The 16,148-nt window shown below is 38.1% G+C and overlaps 1 protein-coding gene across 1 annotated transcript in view; it reads left to right on the forward strand.

The window, feature by feature from the left end:
- csmd2 (CUB and Sushi multiple domains 2) overlaps nt 1-11,522 on the forward strand; it is a 245,362-nt gene extending 233,840 nt beyond the window's left edge. Inside the window, exons 66-71 of the mRNA XM_017307349.1 lie at nt 100-261; nt 432-544; nt 1,205-1,292; nt 4,150-4,282; nt 5,661-5,838; nt 6,146-11,522. Coding sequence (XP_017162838.1) covers nt 100-261; nt 432-544; nt 1,205-1,292; nt 4,150-4,282; nt 5,661-5,820 — 656 coding nt within the window. The 3' untranslated portion in view covers nt 5,821-5,838; nt 6,146-11,522. The remainder of the gene's footprint in view (nt 1-99; nt 262-431; nt 545-1,204; nt 1,293-4,149; nt 4,283-5,660; nt 5,839-6,145) is intronic.
- Nucleotides 11,523-16,148: the final 4,626 nt, after the last annotated feature.

Below are 16,148 nucleotides of genomic sequence, written 5' to 3' on the forward strand. Positions count from 1 at the left end.
TATATATACCTGCAGGCTTATAATATGCTCCGTTTTTCTCCATTTAAGACTCCAAAAATGTTAGCTAACTCTTGTTGTTTACTGACATGTTTCATTTAGTCCCCGGTGGTGTGTTTGCTAAAAACTCCCTCTGGAGGGGTTCCTATGAGTACCTGGGAAAGAAGCAGCCAGCCATGCTTAGCATCACTGCCTTTGAACCTTTTAGCAACCGAGTTAATGGGACACTGATCGACCACAGCGGGGTTGAGCTTAAATTAGCAGGTAAGTACCCGCTAATTTCTAAAGAAGCATTACAAAAAGGTTCTCTGTGAAATCAATGTTGCAGTTTTAGTCAAATAGCCAATCTTTTTTTTTTATATATTATTGTAAAGGCAGATGCTTTTTTCTTAAATAACTCTTCTCCATCTGTGTGGGGCTTTTTATCCCTTCAGGAACGTATAAGAGGGAGGAAGCCCAACTGCTTCTACAAGTTCACCAGATCAGAGGTCCTGTGGAGATCTTTGTGAACAAGTTTAAAATAGACAACTGGGCCCTGGACGGACATGTAAGTGCAAGCCCAAAGTCGGCTTCATTACAACATCTTGTAATGATGTTTGTCTCTGTAAAGATGTTACATCTCACACTTAAACACACATCTTCATAGTGAGCCACGCGCGAAGCATACATCCACACTAACCTTGTCACTCTAGGGAGATGGAGGGCCCACTGAGAGTTTTCTCTTTAATTAAAATGTCAGTTAAATCATTGCTTGGTAATCAGGACTTGACAGACCCCCTCACTCCTGTCTGCCGTATTACCCCCCAGCCCCAGGCACCTCCACACACACGCACACGCACACTTCTGATTTAATTTAAAACAAAACAAAAAAAAAAAAAACAGGTCACAGTACACATGAATCCAAGTGCCTCTATGTGCTATTTTACAAGATGCGCACAGAAGTGTTTTAAGGGTCTCTTTTTTTCTAATTCAGTGTTTCTCTTGTGTGGATCTCTTGTTTGTGTGCCAAGCGAAGGAGTGTGTTTGTTTGTGATCTTGAGCACAAAAACGGCACATGAAGTGCCAGCCATAGGAGTACCTCTCAGCTCTTTTTGACACAATGTTTCATTTTTTGCATGTACCAACTGCTGACACTTTGATGGTGCTCCCCTTTGTACAGCTACGACGTGACACATAAAATGTCTCTTCTCCATTCCTCTCTCACTAGGTGTCCTACATCTCCTCGTCCAATGCTTTTGTGTACCAGGGATTTGTCAGAGGAAAAGGCTTTGGCCAATTTGGTCTCCAAAGATTGGGTGAGTGAACTTTCCTCTTGGCTACAGAAGCCTGTGAAAGGCAGATTATGAAGAGAAGAACCACTTCTGTATCTGTTGCTTTATCAGCAGCAAATAAAATCCGTTCATACAATATTTATGTAAGGTTTACATACCATACACTCACCATCAGAAATGTTTTGAATTTCGGGCCTTTTATTTGAACCCCTTTCCTTTTAGTTGGGGAATTTCTCTTTCATACGTTTTTCAAACATGTCCCTGTTCCACACATTGCCAAAACATATTGGGCTAAATATATTTATACATAAGTACTAATGTCTGTTTTTTTTTTTGTTTTTTTTTTACTTTATTTTTAGCATTTTTAAGGTTTTTTAATACACATACATGCTTGGAACATTCAGATCCCCCTTTAACACAAAATGCAGAGCATTCAATTTGACAGGTGCAGTTATGTAATAATCAACAAAAAGCAGTAATTACATCTATTAACAATTGTTGTCAGTCGTTATAGAGGTTTCAGTTTTTTCCAATATTTGTTGTATTTGTGAGTAGCAAGTCTTAATGAGAAAGTCAGTCTCTCCATTGTGTGGATTTCCCCGACTATTTCCCTCCATTCCAAGTTCGTTGACGGTTCCGGGTCCAACCACCTGCGGGTTATCGCTTTCCTTGCTCCTGCTAACAGTACCAAGAGCAGATATCTATCCGACTTCCCCAGTGTCTGGGGTAGATCACCCAGGAACACCACAGCAACATCATATCGCAAATTCAGGTCCAATTTAGCCTTGATTTCCCCTATCACCTCCAACCAAAAGGGTGTAATCTTTGTACATTCACTAATGTCTGTTTTAATATCCACATTGTAGCTCATGCTTTCTGCCATTAGTCTTGAAAAGTTCTCTTTTTTGCAGAATTACTTTTAAACATATTTAATAATATTCAGTATGTGTGAGATTGAGGGCATTGCTAGTTAATGTTAGCCAAATGGATTTTAGCAAATTGTTACTAAACTCATCAAATTGAGAAATTGATGAGTTTAGTTGAATTTGAGGTATTGCTCCTTCTTCCGGGTTCCGTATGCACTAGCAACATCTCAGCACGAGTTTACCACCACCACATTTTACAGAGTTTTTAGGTTTGAAGCCACACCATGACCACTCCAAATATTTTTCTTATCATAATTACAGAGTTCTTTGTCTTGTTTAAACGTTTCTCTAGAAAGCCGTTGCATGGTCCCTGTGGGGAGATGGGGATTTAAGTTAATATTTAAGATTTGCTCAAATTTAAGTGCTACTTTGTAGGTTGGCACCTTTTCAGTCCAGGGTGATATAAAACATGCTCCACTGTGGACATGTAGTTTCTAACAAATCCCAGTTCATGATAGGCTTTAGTATTGTGGTGATTCCTGGGCGTTTTCTAACATCTTAACCAATGGTCTTTCTGTTTCTGGGTCTTATTTGGTGTTCCTGCAAAACAAGGCAGGCAAGCATTATGCTTCTGGAACAGCACTTTCTTCAAGTCTATTGAATATGTATGTATGATTCTTACACAAATCAAGTCTGGTCAAAGAAACAAATCAGTTTGAATGGGCTTTACCAATTATACCAAGAAGAGTGATCACGTTTTCAGTCAGATTTACCCCAGAGGCTTGTTGATAGGGGTGTATGTTGGTTAATTGAGGGAATTGCAGATCAGCTGGGATTTAAATGCTTCAAAACATTTCTTGCTGATGAGGGAAAACACAGTGAACCTTAAGGCAAAGAAGGCTTTTAGTCATGATGTTTGTTCCAAAAAGCCCCAAGTTTTGTTCAAAACTGCATTACATCACACTTTCTACATTAACAAGACATCCATTCATTTGACTTTTGTGTATACCAATGTGGAAGGATCTTGAGAATACATTCCTAGTCCACCCCCGTTGCGTGTTTGCATGTGTGTAGGCAGAGACGAGCGGTACGTTGGTGCGTGGCGTGATTGTGTGTGATGCTAACACAGATGAAGTGTTTGTATGCTCTGTGGAAAGTGGCTGTGAGAATCTGCTGTAATAAGGAAGTTGCCTGAGCAGCAGGTGCGTCCTCCCGCCCCCTGTTGCAGCACACTTATTAAGCAAACAGCCCCGTATTATTACAGGCGGCCGGGGCTGATGCCAGGGAATTCATCTGTATGAGCATGGTGTGTACACGAAAAACACCAGATGTGTGTCTGGAAGGTGGGTTAGACATCTTGGAAGTAATCCCGCTTAATTTGACGACACTTTGTGCTTTCTTTTAACTCGGTGGCGGCGCAATGGTGAAAGCGGTTTATCTGCTCGAGTGTGTTTGTGCATCTGTTTGTGTGTGTTTCCCCGCGCTCATGCAGCGGGGGTTGATTGGCAAACGCCACAAAAACCCCCTAATTCAATTCCTTCTTGTTTGTCACCCGCCCTTTATTGGAGCTTTTTGGCACTCTGTGGCGAACAGGTGGGCTTGTCACTCGTCCACTGTTGCTTTTGCAGACACACAACTTTAGAAATTAGATGACACATCTGAAATGAGTTAATAGCTGCCGGCCTTTGATGCCAGTAATTAAAAGTCATTGTTGGGATAATGGAATTTGACTTTCCCCCGGGAGGGGGGGCGAAATGAAATTAACACATAGAAGTGAACATGATGAAAAGTACATAAATCAGGTTTACTGCCATAGTTTATTGCGTGTAAAGGGAGTGCTCCTGGTAACACTCTTCAGCCGCTAAATGTTATTTTAATTTATTTTCATGTGTAAGTGCTTAATATATCACCAGTCAGTCTTGGTAGAAGATGAGAAAAATTGCTTAATAAGTACTATTAAAGGATTGATTTGGTAAAAATGTATTCTTGTTTTTTTTGTTTTTTTTTCTCTGCAGAGAGCTTAGATCCCAGTAGAGCCAACCCTGGCTACAACTTTGCCTCCAACAGCAGTTCAGTGGCAGCTGCCATTCTAGTGCCTTTTATAGCAATGATCATTGCAGGCTTCGCTCTTTATCTCTATAAACACAGGTAAGACTGGGATGCTTTTTTTTTTTCTTTGTTTTGCTAATTCTATCTGTAATTTCAATTTCATTTAGGATACATTTTGAGAGCTCATCCTGCTTTACATCTAAACTACTAAACGGTGTGTGACTTGTACCTGTGCTATTATCAAGTCCAGTGGACCCCAAAGCGCTTCACACTACACATCCAGGCATTAATGCACACGTTCGCACGCATACGTTAAACAAGCAGCATTCTGAAACCACAAATTATCAGCCATACATTGAAACTGTTTAGTGGATCTTGATTAAGTGGAAAGAAAAAAGCTTTGTGCAGTAGCTTTAAAAATGTTTTATGAATAAAAAGTTTGGCTTGTATTTGTATTTACCCCCTTTTTCTCTGTGATCTATAAGTGAAATCCGTTGTCTACAAAAGTCAACTAATACAAAAAAATAAAGTTCTCCTGTGTTGAACATAGTCTCATTAAAAATACAGCTGTTCTGTTGAGGCCTCAAAGGTGGGTTAGAGAACAATAGTGAACAAACAGCATCGAAAACACCAAGGAACACATGAAGATGGATCAAGGATAAAATAGTGGGGGAAAAAAGTAGAATTTCTGGCCAGACAACTAGTGCATTAATCAAAGAAACTGCCAAGAGGCCCATAGTAAATCTGGAGGAGCTGCAGAAATCCACAGCACAGCTGGGAGTATCTGTCAACTACACAACTGTACAACAAATCCTTTTTTTTTCCCTGTTGAAAAGTAAAGTCTTGGGTAAAAAAGCAAACATGTGGATGGAATCCAATTGTGTTTTTAAGTACTTTGTATCAAGACCTGAAAATTAAGGTTCAATCGATCTAGTCCGACTGAATTGCTTTTAGCAATTTTCTAAAAATGAATTGGCAAAAAAAAACTCCAGATGTGAAAAGCATGATCCACAAGATTTGAAGATGTAATTACAGTGGAAGGTTGTCCCACAAAGTATTGATTGAAGGGGTCTGTATAGAAATGCATGCCATACTTTCCATATTTTTATTTGTGAACAATTTTCAAAGCCAATAGTTATTTTTCGTCCCATTTTCTATTATGCTAGCTGAGGCGGCACATATGTGTGTTTTTGTGGGACTGTGTTTATTTCAGAATACATTAACTTAATGACATTATAATCAGTAGAATAAGGCACATTAGTAAACCAACATAATCTTTACGGTGAGAAAAAACAGGGAAGACTTAATGAGAGTTAAATTGTAACTCTCCCACTCTGGATGCGCCGATACAAACACATTTTAAAAGCATGCGAGTCACAACAGCAAAAATCTGCAACATGTCGAGAAGGTTTTAATGCTTCATAAGGAATAAAACTCTCCTGACGACTCATGTTTGCGTTTTTTTAATGTATTTTAGAAGAAGACCCAAAGTTCCCTTCAACGGTTACGTGGGCCATGAGAACACAAACGGTCGGGCTACGTTCGAGAACCCCATGTACGACCGTAACATCCAACCCACTGACATCATGGCCAACGAGACAGAGTTCACAGTCAGCACAGTGTGCACCGCTGTATAGCAACACCATCCTTCAGAGGTAAGAATCTGGAAGACGTCACTTTGACTCACCGCTTGTCTAAACACAGAACAATATTCTAATTATGAGGTTTTTTTATATTCAATGCATGTAGTCTGTGCTTTCAGATTAATACTGATATCTTATATGTTTTCTGTTACATCCATTCTCATTGTCTTCCATCATTCTGTTTATATTTCTTTTTCTCTCTTTTTTATTTTGTGTGGATTCTTTTTACTTTTTTCTTTAAATTTTATCTGATCGCTCATCCATATTTTCCACCACAAACATCATCTCACACGCTCATCTTGTTTGCTGCAACATTCAGTCAGTCGAAGGAAGGAAAGATGCGCCACAACCTCCGCTGGCTGCCGGCAGAGGACACCTGTAATTCCTTGTGCAGATGGCGAGAAAAAGATTATTTTATTTGCTGAAATACCTTCAAGTAACATCTCCAGTCGAGGAGCCTCGCACCTGCAGGAAACAAGAAAAAAAGAGACTAATATGAGAGCGACAACTTTTTTTGTTTTTTTTTTATCAAAAAGGTCAACGTGAAACAGCTCTCTGTAACTTTACATGGTTTCTTGATCATGTTCCATATTCTAAGGAAAAAGCTTCCGTCTGAACCTGCAGCCGGCAGGAGTACTGCTGGAGGCAAAGCTGTGATGACTTTTCTCACCGCCCTTCGCCTAAACCCAAAGGGAAGTTTGTGTAAGTCATAAAATGTACCTGTAGCTTACAAAAAAAAAAAACTCTGTGCACTGTGTGGTGGGCAGCCACGTGTCGGTCGGTGTGTGTGAGGCTAAGAGAAACTGTCTGAACTGTTGAAATTCATCCGTTCCGTTTTCAATTTGTATTTTGTTTTTACCGTTTGTTTTTTTTTTCTTTGTTTCTTTCTTGTGTTTTATGCTGCCAGCTTTCTCAGATGAGTAATTGGGAACGCCGTTATCTGTCAGATCTCTGCTATTTGAGGCTGTCAAAAGGTTCCATGGAAAGGCTGCAGGGTTTAAAGATGTAGTTTTCAATTCCTTGTCGAAAACATACTCTTATCATTACTATGTGTGCTTTTCCTCCTATTTTTCTTTTCCTGCAGCTGAGGAAAAGCTTAAAAGGTTGCTAGGTGGTTGGAAAAAACAGTAGAGAGTAGAGCGCCTGTGTGACTGCTATAGGAGGACAGAGTGTCTGTGTTGCGTAGATGTGTACTTATTTGTGGTTTTAACCAAAAACGTGATGGTTTTTGTTGTTTTGACAGCATTTCATTTGGTTTTAGGAAGGCTAACGATCAGAAAGAAACGGTGCATGAATCTAACCCATCAAGTGAAGGTAGAGTGAAACAAAAGAACTGAGAATCTAATGTTCAGTCAGCAGCAGCGTTTACTTTTCTATTTTTAGTTTGTTCCTGGTTCAAACACAATGTTGTGTCTGAAGACTAATTAGATGTCAAACAAACCGAAGTTATCTTGAGAAGTCAAAGATGATCCGTCTCTCAAATGGGGGACAGAATGTGTGGTGCATTTTCATGGACATAAGTCTTTTAGGGACATTACATCTTTAATTTTTCATTCACATCCACATCTCAGGGCGAAGCTGCAGCATCAACTCATGGCTCATTCTGCTATGAATAGTGGATTTCAGAAGTACAAAAAATTACTTCCAACTTTTTTCTTTAAAGCCGAGATCAGATTCAGATTATTTTCTGTCATAAATTTGGCACTATTTGTGTTTATGAATAAAGGGATAGTTTTTAGGCAAAATTCTGGGGAAAATGTGTTTGGCATTATTAGCTCATTTATCTGTAGTAAGTTTTTACAGACGTGAGGAAACTATTAGCACAGTAAATTGCTAAGAACTAGTAAAAAGGGAGCCCTATTTGGCTGATTTTGGCAATTCATTTATTTTTTTTATCCATTGCATATAGCACATTATTAGCAGATATCAAAAAGCTACACTTTCACAAATGTCACTGCACAAGAGCTTTGAGAGTTGAAGAACTTCCTTTAAGCTGAACTAATGTTGTACTGCGACACGCTGCCGGCTGTATTGATCCATTTCATCAGCTATGATTGGTCAGCCTGCTGTACCATGGGGGCAGTAAACGTTTGGATTATTCAACAGGCTGTCGTTTCTCCAAAGGCATGAAGGTGGTATGCTCATATGTTCTGTTTGGAAATTACCCTGCGGACTCACAACCATCTGAATAGCTGGTATTTTCCACCGACCCAACTTTAGCAACACAGAAATTGTTTGACTGAGAAATCGGCAACAACGATGGGGTGTGTTGCCACCAGCCTTGTGTAGTTCTCTTTAATTGAACTCCATTTCATTTGCCTATAAATTCCATTTCGTTTGGAGAGGTGTGATCTAATGCGGTCTAAAAACGTCAAACTCTGGTTCGCCTAAGATCCTGGGTCTTGGTTTGTTTGGTTGAAGTGAACTCTGTCGCGGTTTGAATGCATATGTGGACGCAAGCGGAGCGGAAACTGCTCCAAAAACAGACAGTGGACTATAGTGCAGTGCATTCTGGGTAAATGCAACCAAAACAAGCGTGTCTAACGCTAGAGGTGGAAACGGCTCATCGTCTTTTACCAAACACAAACGAGAATTCCTACAACTGCCAATATCTGAAGCTACTCCGTTTTTGTTTCAATTTTGTGAAGGAGGAAGTTGCACTTAGTGTGTTCTTCAGTGTTTTTTGTTTTACTTTTCATAGTTCAAGGTGCAGCGCCACCACAGGCGAGGGAGTGAACAGGTTTTTCAGAGTTTGGATCGTTTAACAGAGTGCAGTGTGAAAGCGAACCACACCAGCTGAAAATGTAATACATATTGCAGTTTTGGTCCCCGATAGAACAAAGTCTCTCAGTCTATCAGTAGTGAAATCTCTCTAATCTGTCTTATAAAAGTTTAGCTGGGTTACATGCACTCATATGGTGTTTTCTCTAGCAGATATATTAAATTGCTTAAATCAGCTAAAATGGGGGTTCCACCTGTTTATTCCTTCACCTTTCCACAATTTTGTTGCAACATTTAATCTTCCACTAGACATGAGCGAACTAATTGTGAAAAACACTTTACAGATCCTCCACTGTTCCTTTTGAGATCCAATAGTAGCTCCTCACACCTGGCCTTCGGAAAAGCAAGAGCAAAATGCGAAATTTGTTCAAGATGTTCAAATGAAGGCGTCAGAGTTTGAAGAGCGGATGAGTCATCGTGGCGTTCCCTGTGGATTTACGCTCGGGTCTTTTCCCTCCAAGTTAACTTCTGACAGCCCCATCCTTTTAAAGAAGAAGAGTGTTTCAATTGTTTTGTTTTCTGCTCATCATAAAAACGTTGAAGGCTGCGTGCCTGGAGGCTGTGACAGCGGGGGAGTCACTGGCATACTGATTACTGCCGTGCATTAAATTGGAAATGATAAATGTGATATAGGGAAAAAATTGTTTATGCCTTTAATGCTAACATTCTTTATCTGGCACTGCTGGGGGAGAAAATTACAGAAAATATAGTTTGTTTTTTTGTTTGTTTGTTTTTTTTTTATTTGTAGAGTGCAGCACACAGCAGAAATGTCATCAAATATATCTGAGGGAATCTGCTTTGTGTGTTCCGGTCTGACGAGAGTTTTATGTAGACCCGTTAGACCTGATGATGCTCAGTGGGGTGAATATTGGTTGAATTTCCTTCAAGGAAGATCGCTTCCTTCTAATTTTGTGTTCCAACTCGGAAACCATTAAACTGGTAATATTCTTGACCACATATGAATTTACAGAATAGGGTATCGAAGCACTTAAAAAGCAGAATGAAACATCTACACCAATTTTTTTTTTCTTTTCTTTTTCTGGGCATTGTTACACATAAAGAAAATTAAACAACAAAAAAAAAATCACACATACCGCTTTTTTTTTTTTTCCTAGAAATCAAGTTTCTTGAAACCAATCATTGCATTGTTCCCTCAGTCATTTTCACTGTGCTTCAGTAATTGCTTTGACAATTTTATAACTTTTAAGACTCTCGTTTATCTCGACCGTTCCAGTGGAATATTTGGCCGTTTTCCTCCTCCGGAGTTTGAGCGATAGGAAAGGAAGTGATTGAATTACCCTGGAGATTTCACGGAAAGACGAGCGGTTACACTCATATAATCCTGAAGACTCCCTGTGCTGAATTCTCATAGTTTCGTGCAGCAGTTGCATGGTGCATTACGTTTACTTTGGCTCCGAAGCCGCTCTCAAACATCTCGGCGGAAATTATGGCTTTATTACATATCTGTTCGGGGCACTTTGGGGGCGAGCCTTTCCCCTCAATTTGCTCTACAATGGCAACTTCTTACACATTTCTTTAAAGCGGCTGAACTGATTTAGGTAACTGTATTATCACTGCTAATTTCCCTACATGAAGTCGAATCTGTTTTAGGCGTATGATTCAACAAATACGACCTGAAGATTATCTCATATGAACAATTGTATTGAGCGGCTCATTCTAAGAAAATTAGGAAAATGGTCATGAAAATGGCAACATTTTTACTCCTTTCATGATTTTTATCTGCTCCAGTCTTCAATAAGCACTTTATGTTCATTACAGTGCCTTGTCGTGACTCAGATGATCACTCTTCAGCTTGTGCGGTTCTTTGTGGTCAATAAATTTTAACCGTCCTCACTACAGTTTTGGGGTCAACTTATCATCTTCAGATATTGCAGACTGGAGTCCTTCAGTCACTCCCCGATTATCTCTCTGGCTGAGTGGCCCCGACTGATACAGAAAAACTCCTGAAGAACCTGTAGTTTTTGATCTTACCGAGAGGGGGTAAAAAAAAAAAAAAAAAAAATCTCTGAAGATGTCAGAGTAGAGATTCATTTCGCTTTATTTTCTCTGTACTTTGGTGTGTGAGGATTATTATCCACAAATATGTCTGCTTGCCTAAATAGTTGGTCAATTTTTAAAGCCACGTTTTCCGTTGATGGTTTAAAGGCTGCTTTATAAGGGAAAAAAAATCCAGTCATCAAATAAAAAAACTAAAAAATTAGTTTATTGAAAACTAAAATTAATAGAAACAATATACGGGTAAATATGGACAAATCTTCATTTTCACTTAATATTCAAATCTGTGGAGGTGTTTCCTTTAGCCCAAAACCTGCTCACTGCACCGCAGTACTATGGAAATGGAGATCAGTGAGTGTCGGATTGAGCGGTGCTGCAACAGTTAGAACTGAGCCTTCCTTGATAGCAGCTGGCGAATTTGTGCTTCTTCTTCTTTTTCTTCCTTTTTTTTGCATATTTTAAATCAGTAGCTCTGTTCATTCTGGCTCATTTTTTGTTATCAGCCCCACACAGCTCTGAGTTCCCCCCCTCCTGCTCACCATCTCCTCTATAATGTAACGCGCCACAGCTATGGTCTTTTGAGTTCACTGAGTTTCCTCTCAGTCAGGGACCAGACCAAAAGTCTCCCACTTCTCTCTCTGCAGCGAGAGCACTGACTTTCCAGCACAGGCCACACTCTGCATGTAGTGGGGAATAAAAACAAGCAATCCATCAGTTATGCTGAGTGACACTTTCTGCAGCAGCTATCATTTATAATCTCCCATCTTTCACTGTCACCCCATATTGATGAATCCAAAAGCTCGGCAGCTTGCCTTTAGCCTTCAGTGAAAACCCACCTTCATTTCGGTGAAATGAAAAATCTTTGAAATGTTCGCTTATTTTCTTAATTCGGTTTAAAAGCTAGAATTCACACATTCATTACATGGAATCATTGCACTCAGCCGTGTATTGCAAGCATTTATTTAATTGTGATGATTATGACTTACAGTAAATTAAAACCCAACATWTWKTTTTTTTTTTTTTTTTTTTTTTTTTTAGGATATTCAAATGTTACTGCCTTTCCAGCAGCCTTTCCCATGATTGTATAGGTCAAAACGTACATTTTTTAGAAAACTGTCGCTTAAGAAACACTTTCTTATGCGATAAATTTCAGAGAAAGTGATTGCTTTCTCTGCAAGTCTAAATCATCGCAATTATTGGAGGTAATTGCAGTTTATTACAATCTGTGTAATGAATCTGAACATGCTTATTTTTTTATGAATTACCGAAAGAAATATCTTTTTGACTAGTTCATAATTTCTTGTACTTGTAAGTAGCAGTAAAGGATGGGTTGTGGATAAGACTGACATTGAGTTTAATTTTGAAAAAACGTGGAGTTATTTCTGTGATCTCTGGAGTTCCCACTCATCCACTGATGAATGTATTTCATTTTTATCAGAGTGTGTCCGATTTGTACTGTATGCTGTGTTTAATGTTTGGAATCATTTTTTTATTTATTTATTTATTTATTTTATTTTATTTTTATTTTTTGCCAGAATGTTTCAATCTTTGAAGAAAAAAGATGTAGGAAGTGAATTCTTAAGCTAAATATGAAAAAAAAGGAGAATTTTTTTGTAATCACAAACCTAACATTCCTGTTTGTTGTTCAAAAAAGTTTTTTTTTTTGTCTTTTTATCAATTTTATTTTTGTTTCGCTTTGTTTACAAGTTGCCCTCTTCATCCGGCTTCTTTCTGAAACTAAACTTGTAAACTCACAGCGCCTAAGTGGGATCAACGTGGCTCTTGAATGCCTCAACAAAACAACAACAACAATAAAAAGTGAAGGGCAAAGAATTCTGTCTTGCTGCACACCAAAAGGGAAACTTGTAAAGAACCCGACAAACATGAACTTAAGCAGACTGTGTATCAACGGAGCAACGGAGAGAAAGTGTCTCTAAGAAAAATATGTTAACAAATAATTAAAAAAAATATATATATATATAACTTTTTTTGTACAGAGATATATTTTTATGGAAATACATTTGTAATATAAAAAGAGAAAATGGATTTACATATATGTAAATGATTTTCTTTTTCATTATTGTAGTACAAATGCTAGTGGGGAATATATAAAAAAAATATATACATAAATATATATATATATATATATATATATATAATATAAATATATACAAAGAAAAATAGAAACAAGGCTTTTTGTATTTGTAAAAAAGTGTATATAAAAGTTTACATACATACTGTACATATGTAAGACCCACCATGGCTTGTCTGCAATATATAAAATGTATTTTATCCGTCTGTATATGATGCTTTGCATTGTGTCTAAGCTTATTCTACTTTCTTGAACTTGAAGCTTATTTTGAAAGTTTTTGGAATAAAATATAAAACCGATCCTCCACCAGTGTGTTTTTGAATCTCTGTTAATTATGTAACTGTACACAACATAACTAGTTCCCCATAAAGCTCCACTGTACTCGGATGATAACTTAGAATTCACTTCCTGAGAAATATTGTCAGCAGTTCTACTTATGTGCAACATTTACTTCAAGTGTTTAGTGGTTAAGGAAATGCAAAGACGTCAATCTATGTACTTTCCAAACACATTTCCCTGCATCTGTTTATTGCAGTGGACCAATAACTAAAGTAAGTTGCAGTGAATTTTTGTGGCTTCTTTAAGAGGTAGTTTGGTTTTATGGCCTTATGAACAGATATCAGTGTCTTACAGGTTTTGTAGCATGAAGACCATGAATATTCTAGAGACTTTAATTATGAAAACTTTAATGTAAACATAAGTTGTGTCCCCCCCCCAAACAGCCTAAGCCTGAATGACCTCACCACAATAAATTTTATAGACTTTTAGGGCCGCAAAAATTTTGTAAGCATTCTTCTCAGATCCAGTCAGAGTCTGGGAGGATGCATACAGAAAGGTCTGAACTAAACAATTTCATAAACAATGAAATGCTTTAGAATGAGATAAACTACTAACCAAGCAGTGGAAGAGCCGATTACCGAATCCCCTTAATGGCATTCTTGGCTTTAAACAATTGTTTTTAGTTTAAAAAGTATACAATTCAGTTTTGCAGCAGCATAATAATCAGTTGTTTTAAAATGCAAACCCTATAGTCTTATTCTCACATGGATAAACCCTTGCTGCTTAATTAGTGGAGTGTATTGCAGTGCGTTGCATAAGTATCCAGGAGATCTGCTCTTAAATGTCGTTTTATAAACAACAAGCTTCGATGTATTTCACGGCTTCATGATGATGCAACTCAAAGTAGTAAATATCTGTAAGGAGTGTGAAAGTGAAGTTAAAATGTTTCTAAATACGATTATGAAAAATGTGTTATGTATTTGTATTCAGGCCCCTGGAGACCACCTTTCACTGCAGCTACAGCTGCAAGTCGTTTATGACGAGACTCGACTTGGCTTTGCACATTTAGAAACTTGAAATTGTTCCCACTTTGCTCCATAAAACAGCTTTAACTCAGTCGAATGTAATGAAGACCGTCTGTGAAATATATATATATATATTTTTTTTTTAAAGTTTTGCCGCAAATTTAGACCTGGATTCACATGAAAACTATTCTGTTGTAATTTAGGGTGATTTACAACAGAACAGTTGTAAATGGCATTAGTTTAATTTGAGTAGAGCCTTATTGTCTACATGTTTGCTGTGTCCCCATTATAGCTCATCCCATAATGTAATATTATTCATCAATGACCTTCTTCCACCTCGGGTGGAAAGCTCTTGGGCTCTTCTTTAAAGACGAGTAGACCAGTTTTAGAACTAAAACTCCTCTCTTTATGGCTGAACTCAGCTGCATTTGAAGATGTGCATTTGAATTTTTGTTTTCATAACATCATTTCTCTATCTGCTGTTGGCTAGTGCGATCGCTAATTTGTACTTTATTTTCAGTATGAATACAGAGACGGGGGGGACCAATAGGATGCTCAGGCTTTTGCTGTTACTTGGTATCAAACTTGAAACTATTCAAATATAAAAAATGCAAATAGTGACAGTTAAGTACTCCAGCAGATTTGTTTTCTGCTCACATTTTTCCTCATTAGCTGCAGCAAAATGGCTCCCATCTCGTTCTAGGTGTTATTGTATAAGTGCTAATGGACTGCTGTGGGAGAGGAAAAGAAAAAAAAAAATCTGGTCTTCTCTTTTATACATATGGAGGAGTGTAACAAATTATGTGGTAAATCATTTCTTATGAAATAAAAGCTTGAAGTGGTGAGGAAAGTGGATTACTTGCCTACATTGTTGTATTGCATTTAATCTTTTTTTTCTCTCCCTCCTGTTCTGACAGATGGTTTCTGCTCTTTGTCCACCTTGTAGGAACGTCATGAATCTATCCAAGCAGCTTGTAGAGAAACACAAAATGTCATCATCTTGTCTGGAGGATAGAAATGTGCGTGCGTGCGTGCGTGCGTGCGTGCGTGCGTGCGTGCGTGCGTGCGTGCTGTTTCACCCTAGTATTGGCAAGGTTAAAACCTTTTTTCTTTTTTTTTTGGTTGATTGATTAAATCAGCAGCCACACGCCGGTCATTAGTCACTCCTGTTCTCGATCAGGTTTCACACAGTGATTAATCAAACCTTGTCAAGTTGCACCAACCTGTGAGTGGGGCAGTTTGCTCTACGTCCACACAAATGGACTTCAGTAAACAGTCATTGCCTCTTTGTTTTTGTCCCGAGTCGGTGCGTTGCGTTCACCTTATAACTGCTCAGTTTTTTTTTTTTTTTACCTTCTGACTCTGCAGGTCAACAGAAGCCATCAGTTTGTCCACTATGGTGCCTTTTCTTGACCAAACTCAAAAAAATGTGGTTTCAAAATAAAAAACAGCAGTTTTTATCCATGTTTTTCAACAAGAATGAAAAACATTTTCAGTAAAACATCTGAAGATTTTTCGCTTTGCATTTGAACTGTGAATAAAACACTATTTTGTGTGCTTTCTAAACGTCTATGCATCAAACTGCACACTCTATTGCTTATAATGATAAATTAGTAATTGAAACATTTTATGGTAAATATGTTACATTTAACATTACAGTGGTCATTGTGCCATTAAAAATATGTTAACTCAGAAAAAGTTTGCGCTCTCAAAAATTCTGTTTTTGGATTTTATTTGTCAGCAATTTGCCATAATTTATCTGCATTACCATTCTCCCTGTGAAGACAGTTTTCTAATTATCCAATGATCTGATAGCCACGATGCTTCTCTCTTTTTTTTTTCCCCCCCCAAAAAACATAGGGATTATTATACTGCGCTGAAAAATCAGTGTAAAGAACATTGGGACTAAGTGTGGCCCCAGCTCAATTTAGTCTATATTAATGGATAACTTGATTTCATCTCCAAGAGACTGTTTGTGGCATCTGAGAAATTATGGAGTAAATTACTCCAGCCTTAGGCTCAAATAGTAAATAGAGAAAACCATATATATCGGTTACTGTCAAATTTATAACCCTGTGTATGCGGCATGCGTACGGTGAAGACGTTTAATGCTTTTAGGCCGCTTTCAC

Source organism: Poecilia reticulata, linkage group LG11 (assembly GCF_000633615.1).
Source record: "Poecilia reticulata strain Guanapo linkage group LG11, Guppy_female_1.0+MT, whole genome shotgun sequence".
NCBI classification, from domain to species: Eukaryota; Metazoa; Chordata; class Actinopteri; order Cyprinodontiformes; family Poeciliidae; genus Poecilia; species Poecilia reticulata.